Raw genomic sequence first — 10,000 nt, forward strand, 5'->3', positions numbered from 1 at the left:
AAGGGGGCTCGACTTTGTTTTGCTTGAAATAAAGTCTTTTCTTCTGAGAGAAAAATCCCTGACTGAGTTTGATTATTCGGAGAGCCGGCAAAAGACACCACAGATTTGGCACCCCAGATGGGACTGGACAAGAGTGACAGAGTGGACAACCGCTTTTGAGCTGACCAATGATCAACACAACCGGGTGGCCACCATAAAACAAGGTAAGCATTTTTGCTTATAGAATTCGTTTGTGTTGGTTGAGGTCAGTTCTGAGTGGTAAGGACACTTAAAATCTACTCTTCCAAATTTAGAAAAAATAGGATATCCAAATTGAAAAAGGGGTTTTACTCCAGAAGAAATAACTGCATGCACATATTTTGTTTATTAATAGGAAAGCCTTGTAAGGTAACCTAGATTTAAAACAGAAATAGTGTAGGCAAAAAGGACATTGTAAAATCTGTGTTTATTGGATAGCTGTACCAAGTAGGACAGTGATAAACGGATAAGCAGATTAAGGAATCGCGAGAAAAAGTCCCACGGATACCGCTTTGAGAAAGTATAGGTGAAATTCTCAAAGGACAGAAATAGGTGGGCCCTTAAGGAGCTCTAGGAAGAGCTGTGTTTTGTTGTGTGGATGTATCTGTGTCGGATGAATGAATTTGTGATTGGTGATGAATGTATGAACAAATAAATTCCGTATTGAGTGGGTAAGGGTTGAGCACCGTTCCTGGACCTTCACTTAAGTGTGAACTGGCAGAATTGTACTCAACCAATATCCACTTGAGAGGGATGAATGTATGATGAGCCTTGATAATAAAAGGACAATTAATGACTGATTATCCCTTAGATAAAGGGAAAAAGTATGCAAGCATAAGCACTCTGGCTCAATAAAGAGTGTAGCAAGTGTGAATGGGCTTAGGGAAATAGTATCAATAAAGTTTGAACCGAGATCTATAATAGAGTTTTGCATTTTGGATGTCTGTGTGAAAGGGGAGAACATTTTCTGAGCCCAGTCCAGTGGGAGTGAGAGCAAGGGAGGAAGTTCCCACATTAAAGTTTTAATACATGGGTGGACAAAAAAGGAAAGAAAAGTAAAAATAAAAATAAAGAATTATTGTTAGAAATAGTTATCTACAAAGTGATAATAAAATAGAGTAAATAAAATAGACAGTTAAATAATAATATAAATTTAAGAAGTGTAAACGCATGAGACAATAAAAAACTAAATTCAAAAGGGTATAACACATAAAAAAGAATAGAAAGTAGGGTGAAATGGGTAAAAAATAGTTAAATTCAGTAAAAGGAAAAGAAGAAATTGTAACCAAGTTATTATATAAAACTAAAAAGTTGATTTTTGGTGGTAATAATATAAATAAAGATATGGCAGCCACACCAGTGGAAATCATTGGATTAAAAAATCCACTGTGTAAAGCGCAAATAGACAAAATCTCAAAAAAATGGCAGAAGAGAACAAAAAATATGACGACAAAATGGCCAAAGGAAGGGACATTTGATGTGGCATTGTGTGAGGAAATGGAAACTCTAATAAAAAATTATAAAACTAAAAGCATCAATATGAAAAAAGAAAAAAGAGAAACAAAAAGGGAAAAAGAGAAAGAAATACTTGCGCTGTTTAAAAAAGAAGGTGAAGATATGTTGAAGAGTATAAAACAGGCTAGGAAAGTCCTGAAGGAGGCAGAGAAGGATAACATTAGAAAAGAAAAGAAATATGCAGACCCCCCTCCTTATCTGCCTTTAGCAAGAGAATTCCCAATACTCAAGGGAACCATGGAGGTAACAGGAGAACTAGAGTTAGAAGGGCAGTTAGAGATGGATGATAGAGAGGAACCAGCTGTAAAAACACAGAGGCAAACCAGACAGGAAAGTGCAGAAGGTTTGCAACTTGACTGTTACAGACAAGCACGTACAGCGTTAGAAAAAATGAAAGCAAGTCAGGAAGATAAAACCTGGTTTGAGGAAGGATTAGAAAGAAAACGGAGGGAAGATAGAGATATTGTAGCACAAGTACAAGCTTTGGAAGAAGAAATGGAAGAGAAAATTAGAGAATCAGGGAAGAAGATCAGAGAGGTAAATAAGTTGGAGAGAGGAAAGAGTAAGTTGTTCTACGGTAGTGAGGATGAGAATCAGGCAGAGGAGTTATTTGATAACAGTAAATGGGAACAGGGCAGAGATAAAGGGACACTTAGACCACTGGCCGCACAGCTCCCAATTTTAATCAAGGGTGAGCAGGGACAGTATGTCCCCTGGGCTTCACAGGACCTCGAGGGGCTTGTCACTCGTCTTCCTGATATTCATGAGGGTGCAGGGAAATTCATTAAAGTGTTTGAAGAGGAAACAATGGGAAAGCTATTGGCAGTGGGAGATGTTAAAGCTCTGCTGGCTAAAATTATTGGAGGGACAAAGATGGATGAAATTCTTCTTACAACGACTCTAAACAGAGCAGTGAACTCTCACAATATGGATGGGATTGTTTTTGATGCATTCCGCCCAGCAGTATGGCAGGCATTGCGTGCGGAGTATCCGATCAGACTGAATCCTAAATCACTGAAGGGAGAAGGAATTGGAGATTTAGAGAATCCAACCACTTATGTCCAAAAAGAGCTGAAAAGGTGGAAACAAGAAACTGAGGGGGATCCCGAGGGAGACCCATTAATGTCAACATTGTTTAGACAAGCTGTGATTGATGCTATGCCGCCAGCGGTAAAAAGCAAGCTGGAGGATGTGGTCGGTTTAACTTCTAAAACACACAAAGAGTTTTGTGACCATGTGTCTCATGCAGTGGAACAGCAAAGAAAAAATGAACTAAAACTTAAAAGTCAAGAGAAAGAGTTACAACGTAAACTAACTCAATTACAGCTTGAAGAACTCACAAAAAAGAATAAGAAAAATATTCAAGCTTCAGTAACAAATGCAACAGCAGAACAAATGACTCTAGTACCTCCAGTAATTGCTCCACAACCTACTATTCCGTCAAGTCCACTTACAGCAGTTCCTCCGAATGAACACTTGAACTCTGTGCCCATAATAAACGTTTATACTCAACAGCCAGGACAAATGGGATGGAGAAAAAACCCCATACAGCAAAGAGGCAGAGGCAGAGGCAGAGGCAGAGACAGGCCTCCACCATTGTGCTGGGGTTGTGCGCAGCCCGGACACATCAAAGCTGACTGTCCAACTCAACAATGGCCACAGCAACCTCAGGGTAGAAGGGAGATGAGCTGGCAACAGCCTACTCAGGGTCCAGTGCAGGGCCCAGTAAACCCTTGGGGAGGTCCCAATCCAGGCTATTAGGGGTGCCCAGAGAATCCTAAAGGGGAGAGTCAGCTTCCAATTTTATCAACAAAAGCTGATCAAGAGCCTATTATGCAGATTAAAATAGAGGGAGATACATTTCCATTTTTGGTTGATACGGGGGCAAATTTAACGTGCATTAATTTGAAATATGCTTCACATCTCCCCTTGTCTGGAAAATTTGCAAAGACAATAGGATTCTCGGGAAAAATGCAATTGATTCCCATAACAGCTCCAGTGTGTCTACAAACAAAAGATCAAAGTATAACAATGCCCATTCTGGTATCAAATCAAACTCCTATTAATTTGTTAGGAAGAGATGCATTATGTAAATTAGGACTACAAATTTGGTGTTCTCCAGAAGGTATATATATTGATTCAATAGGAACAGAAAAACAAATGATGGTTGCAGAGCCAAAAGCAAATGTTTTTTGGATAGGACAGATAGAACAAGATGTGAGACAGACGGTCAATAAATGGGGAAAGTTTATTGAAGCACAGATACCTGAAGCACAGCTATCAAAGTCAGAATTTCATTGCACAATGATGTATGATCAAGAAAGAGATGAAAATATAGAACAGAAATGGCAAAAAGAAACAAAAGGACAGCAGATTGAGATAGTCTCCCAGTACATCATCATAGGTAAGGAGGGAGCAGCTTTAAACATACCAGAAAGTGAATTTGTCAAAAAATGGTTCAATGTAAATAACTCTGTCCCGCATATTGCAGTATATGTAGGAAGAAATTGGGAAGCGAAAGATTTAGGACCAATGATGAAAAGGGCAGAACAAAGCAAATGGGAATCAACAGAAAACCCATTGATTTTTCATTCAGCTGACAAAAATTACATCAAAATTCTGTGTGCAACCAGTTTGCTGGGAATTCCACAGGAAGTAGTTATCAGCCAAAAGAAAGTGACACAGATGACTACAGCATCTGATTTAATAAACACAAATGAGACTGAATTATTTAAGGAAATGGAGTGTCAGGTACCATCTGAACTATGGTCTCAACATGACACAGATATTGGATTAATAAAATCAGCAAATCCAGTAAGAGTTCAACTTAAGCCAAATGCACGTCTGCCTAGAAAAGCACAATATCCTTTACGAGCAGATGCAGAAGCAGGAATAAAGGACACAATTGAAGGCTTAGTGAAGGCAGGGGTATTGATAGAAACTACTAGTTACTGTAATACTCCAATTATGCCTGTAATCAAATCAGACAAAACCAGATGGCGACTTGTTCATGATTTACGAACAATAAATGAAATAACGGAAGATATGCCAGCTGAGGTACCAAACCCACACACTTTATTGACAAATGTCCCTCCTGATGCCAAATACTTTACTGTAATTGATCTTTGCTCTGCCTACTTCAGTGTACCGCTTGCAGAAGAGAGTAAATATTTGTTTGCATTCACACATGCAAATAAGCAATATACATATTCTAGACTACCTCAGGGATATAAACATTCACCACATATATTCAACAAGATTTTGAAGGATGATTTAGAAGACCTTGTAATAGACGGTACACTATTACAATACATGGATGATTTAATTATCTGTTCTACCTCACTAGAACAATGTCACAAAGACTCAATTAAGGTGTTGACAAAATTAGCAGAAGGAGGACACAAGGTGTCTAAAAACAAATTGCAGTATTGCCAGCCTCAAGTGGAATACTTGGGAAGATTAATTGCATTTGGTACACGAGCTATAGCTCCAGCTCAGTTAGAAGGTATAAGTAAAACACCGTTACCTCAGACAGTAGGACAAATGATGACATTTCTAGGAATGACAGGCTTTAGTGCCGATTGGATAGAGGACTATGCAGTAAAGACAGGGCCTTTGAGAGAAATGATGAAACAAGCAGGATTACAACATTTAAGAAATCCATTAAAATGGAACACAGATGCCTTACTAGCATTTGAAGCAATAAAAAAAGAATTACAACAGGCCCCTGCCCTGGGAATGGCAGAATATGATAAAATGTTTCATCTTTATGTGGCAAATAGAGTTGATGGTTATGCATCAGCTGTATTAATGCAAGAAACCTGTAGTGGGAGGAAAAAACAGCCTATAGCATACTACAGCACAAAGTTAGACAATGTAGCCCAGGGATACCCACCATGTTACCAACAGGGTTTAGCTGCAGTGTATTATGCTTATGAAAAAGCATCCACAATAACTATGGGGTATCCAGTAACAATATATACCCATCACAAAGTTGTGGAATTAATAGAACAAGGGAAATTTGTTCTGACACAAGCTCGAATTCTAGCCTATTCCTCATTACTCACATATCCAGATGTTACCATTAAAAGATGCCATACAGTCAATCCGGCTGAATTAATTCCTTTGGCTTTCGAAGGAGAACCTCATGAGTGTGTGAATGAGTCCTTGGCATTTACTAGATTACGACCAGATCTAGAATCAACACCCATTACTGAAGCAGAAGTAACTTACTTTGTAGATGGTTCTAGCTTTAGGGATCACGAAGGAAATCATACAGGATATTCAGTAGTGAAGAAAAACAAAAAAGAATTTGAATCTGTGATATCACAACATTGTGTACAGCCCTGCTCTGCTCAATTAGCAGAATTAAAAGCTCTCACAACTGCATGTCAGTTAGCAAAAGGACAAACTGCTAACATTTTTACAGATTCAGCGTATGCTCATGGTGTATGTCATCTATTCGGAGCAGTGTGGAAACAAAGAGGTTTCAAAAAGAGTGATGGGACTCCCATCCAACATAGTGAACAAATAGGGCAATTGATTTCTGCTATGATGCTACCAAAACGACTAGCAATAATCAAATGTCAAGCACACAAGAAGGGAAATGACTATGTCATCAAAGGAAATAATGCAGCAGATCTAGAAGCTAAAAAAGCTTCAGGGTGTCAGGTAGCAGTATTAGCACCTGTTGTACTTATCGAGCCTCATCCTCAATTGGATGACATTATTCGAATACAACAACAAGCAGGCCCATATGAACAATCAATGTGGCATCAAAGGGGAGCTAAAAAAGACTCACAGGAGATCTGGCGTACACATGAAGGACACATTGTTGCACCTACTTCACTGTTGAATATTCTTATTACAGATGCACATGGTTTTGACCATTGTGCAAGGGGAGAAGTAGTAAGAAAAATTAAACAGCAAGGATATTGGTCTCCTTATTTATATGCAATGGTGGATGAATTTTTGTCCACATGTGAAGTATGTGCTAAATACAATGTAAGAAAAGGCATGGTGACACCAATAGGCCATATTCCAACACCTGAAGGCCCCTTTAAACATCTTGTATGTGATTATGTGGATATGATAAAGCGTGTACAAGGCAAAAGATACATGCTGGTTATCATAGACAGGTTTAGCAGGTGGGTGGAAGCAGTACCATCCGCGGATTTAGGAGCAGGAACTGTAATTAAATTCCTAACAAGAGAGGTAATTCCTAGATTTGGAATTCCATCAGAAATAAGTTCAGATAATGGGTCGGCATTCATACAAAAAACTGTGAAACAAGTGTTGCAACAATTAAGAATAAAACAGAGACTAGGATGCGTTTATAGGCCTCAGTCACAAGGGATAGTGGAGAGAGTTAATGGCGTGATCAAGGCCAAAATAAACAAAATATGTGAAAGTACTAAACTTAATTGGATTGATGCATTACCGCTCGCACTAATGAGCTATCGCATGCAAACTAACAGAAACACGCACTTAACACCGCATGAAATGCTTACGGGTCGACCCATGCCTGTGCCATATTGTAGAGGTCCCTATAAAGGACCGCCTCTAGAACAATTACAAATGGAACTTCGCTCTTATATGAAGAAACTAACTGCCATACATAAAGCTATCTATTTACAGGAAAAAAGAAAAGAGCCCAGTGAGGAATCGGAGACGGCCTGTCCAGTTGTTCCAGGGGATCAAGTTTATCTGAGGGTATTCCGGCGAAAATGGAATGAGCCCAGGAGAGAAGGACCCTACACAGTGGTGAGAGCTACTCCTACAGCAGTCCAAGTGGAGGGAAGCACAACCTGGTATCATCTAAACCACTGTACTAGAGTTCCCACAGGAAAGGCAGAAAGAAAGGAAAGCAGACAACCAGACAATGCAGGAGAGAGCAATGAGGAAGAATCAGAGACACATGATGAAGTGCAAACTGACGAGAGCTCTTTCCTCCTGTCAGACAAACTGGAGAGGACAGAGAATCAGTCTGACAACATGTCTGAAGACCATCCTATGCCTAATGCATCTCATAATGCAGACTCAAACTCAACCGATAGAAAGCAACCTGACTTCCCTTCAATTGACTTTACAACCTTTGAACAAAAGTGACAATGTGATCAACTCAACAGAACCAATGGTAATCAAAAATCGTAGAGACATTGATTATGATGTTCAAGGTGATGAAGACGTTAGTCAAATTGATGCATTATGGGATACAGCCCAAAACAATGAATGGTATAAATGGGCAGCCTTTACAGCTAAAGAAACAGGAAAAGAAAATTGCTTGCTGTGCTCCAAATCTCCGTTAAACAAAGTAATAGCCATACCAAATCCATATGACTACCGAAAATGTGCCCAATTTGGGAGAAACTTTTGTCATTTAACAGATTTTACCAGGCCATATTGTATTGCTGAATGCCTTGGATTTTTAGGAAATCCTAAATTAACAGATTATTTCTTTAGACCACTCTGGGGATCCTGGTGTCAGTATTCAGATATAGGTCAAAATATAAAAATTGAAAAACAAAAAGTAGAGATTCCAAAATGGTATAGCATAGATTATAAACAAGAATATGAGTGTTTCCATAAACCAAAAGGAACCCAAGATGTGGGTAAATTCAAAGGAAGATGTGCTATTATTTGGTATATAGATAAGAAAAATTCTTGGAAATCAGGAGTTCCTTCTAGAGCTCCAGAACTTTTAGCATTCGGAACAACTAAAGGAAGTAAGATAGCACCTGAAAAATGTGAAAATCAAACTATAGCCTTACCTCCAATAGAAATTTATGAAGATCAATCATTAATAATAGCAGATTTCTTTTGGATCTGTGGAGGGGAAATACTATTGCCTTCTTTACCAGTTGGATGGAAAGGTATATGTGTAAGAGTACGGTTACTTCAAGAAGTTAGCATGGCACAATGGGGAACAGAACAGAGCACAAACAAGGAAGACAATAGAACTAAAAGAGGATACGAGCCAGACCCCAATGTATATTTAGACTCAATTGGACAACCAAGAGGAATTCCTAATAAATTCAAGGCAAGAAGTGAAATAAAAGGAGGTTTTGAGTCAATCCTGGTTTGGATCACACCAAACAAAAATACAGAGTGGATTAATTATATCTATTATAATCAACAAAGATTCATTAATTATACTGATGAGGCCTTAACCTTATTAGGCGACCAAGTGCATGCAACAAGCAGAATGACATGGCAAAACAGACAGGCTCTTAATTGGCTCTTGGCAGACAAGGGAGGAGTTTGTGTTATGTTTGGAGATCAATGTTGTACATTCATCCCAAATAACACCGCCCCTGGAGGAGCTTTCAGTGAAGTTATGACAAAAATTAAAAAATTAAGAAATGAAATTACAACAAATGCCGGAAGAGACCAACACATTTGGGATTGGATTGATGTGAGATTTGGAGCATGGGGAGCATGGTTTGTTAAACTAGGAATGTTTTTAGGAGTTGCCATATTAATAGGAGGATTATTATTTTGCTGTGTATTACCTTTATTAAGATCATTAATCATCAATGCTACTGTTAAGCAAATGGGAGTGATAAAAGTCCCAAATAATCAACAAAGGATCATTGAAAAGAGTCTGGAGGAATACTATGAAGGATGGCTAAACAAACGGAACTTAAATGAGCAAACTTTTGATGATAGTTCTATTGACTCTGAGGATGTTGAAGATGTCTAAGGGTGAACCATACCCTGGATATAAGTGCCAGTTGAACTTTGGCCCAGGGAGGCTCTTTACGATACATAAGGTATCTGAGCTGAAGATCAACTTTTATAATCTTGTGATATTCAATTATTGATGTAATGTATGTATTTTATGTCTTTTATACATAACTGTGATAACCACAGGCAAGTGCTGAACCAATTACACGCTCACGCTTTTAACATTGTGTACTATTAAAGAAGGAATTAGGGAGACTGGATCTTTTACTCGCTCCTAGTCAAGAAAGGAGAGAGATGTTTGGTCCAGTAATCCCTCAGAGTGGAATCTCATAATCTAGTCACTGGTGATAATACAATGTGACTTATTTAGTCACTAGGTAGTGTAACTAATATGACTGGATTATGGAATAGCACTCTGGATAAGAATAATCAAATGTGAGACTTATTAAGTCTCAAAGGGGAGAATATGTGGAAGATTTTTATTGGTGGGATTTTGCTCAATCAAGTATAATCAAGATGAATCTAGTCATATATATACATACGTGTTTTATTCCATTAGAATCATATAGCCTTTGTGTGAAAGGAATGTGCCTAAGTCTGCAAAAAACATCCGGACCACCACTTTTCTTTACCATAGCAAGTCACAGGAAACATCTGGAAAAACATACAATGGGTCTCTTCTCTTTACCATAGCGTCTCCCTAGGGAGGGATCAAAATTGCAAGCCTAAAGAAAAGTTTGACTATTTGGAAACGCCCTGTATGGGGTATATAATGAGATGC

At 38.5% G+C, this 10,000-nt stretch overlaps 1 protein-coding gene across 2 annotated transcripts; it reads left to right on the plus strand.

Moving 5' to 3' along the window:
• Nucleotides 1-79: 79 nt before the first annotated feature.
• Nucleotides 80-9,847, plus strand: LOC127987508 (uncharacterized). Of its 2 annotated transcripts, none has more exons than XM_052589854.1 (2): nucleotides 80-203; nucleotides 7,157-9,847. In XM_052589854.1, exon 2 carries the CDS (start codon nucleotides 7,415-7,417, stop codon nucleotides 9,233-9,235), a length of 1,821 nt encoding a protein of 606 aa, XP_052445814.1. In that variant the 5' UTR covers nucleotides 80-203; nucleotides 7,157-7,414; the 3' UTR covers nucleotides 9,236-9,847. The 2 variants fall into 2 exon arrangements, with proteins under 2 accessions (XP_052445814.1, XP_052445815.1); XM_052589855.1 differs by having other exon boundaries at nucleotides 88-203; nucleotides 7,171-9,847.
• Nucleotides 9,848-10,000: the final 153 nt, after the last annotated feature.

The sequence above is a fragment of the Carassius gibelio genome, chromosome B22, assembly GCF_023724105.1.
Source record: "Carassius gibelio isolate Cgi1373 ecotype wild population from Czech Republic chromosome B22, carGib1.2-hapl.c, whole genome shotgun sequence".
Lineage (NCBI taxonomy): Eukaryota > Metazoa > Chordata > Actinopteri > Cypriniformes > Cyprinidae > Carassius > Carassius gibelio.

Excerpts from the sequence above, each read along its gene's own strand:
- LOC127987508 (XM_052589854.1), top strand. The coding sequence starts at position 7,415 with ATGCAGGAGAGAGCAATGAGGAAGAATCAGAGACACATGATGAAGTGC.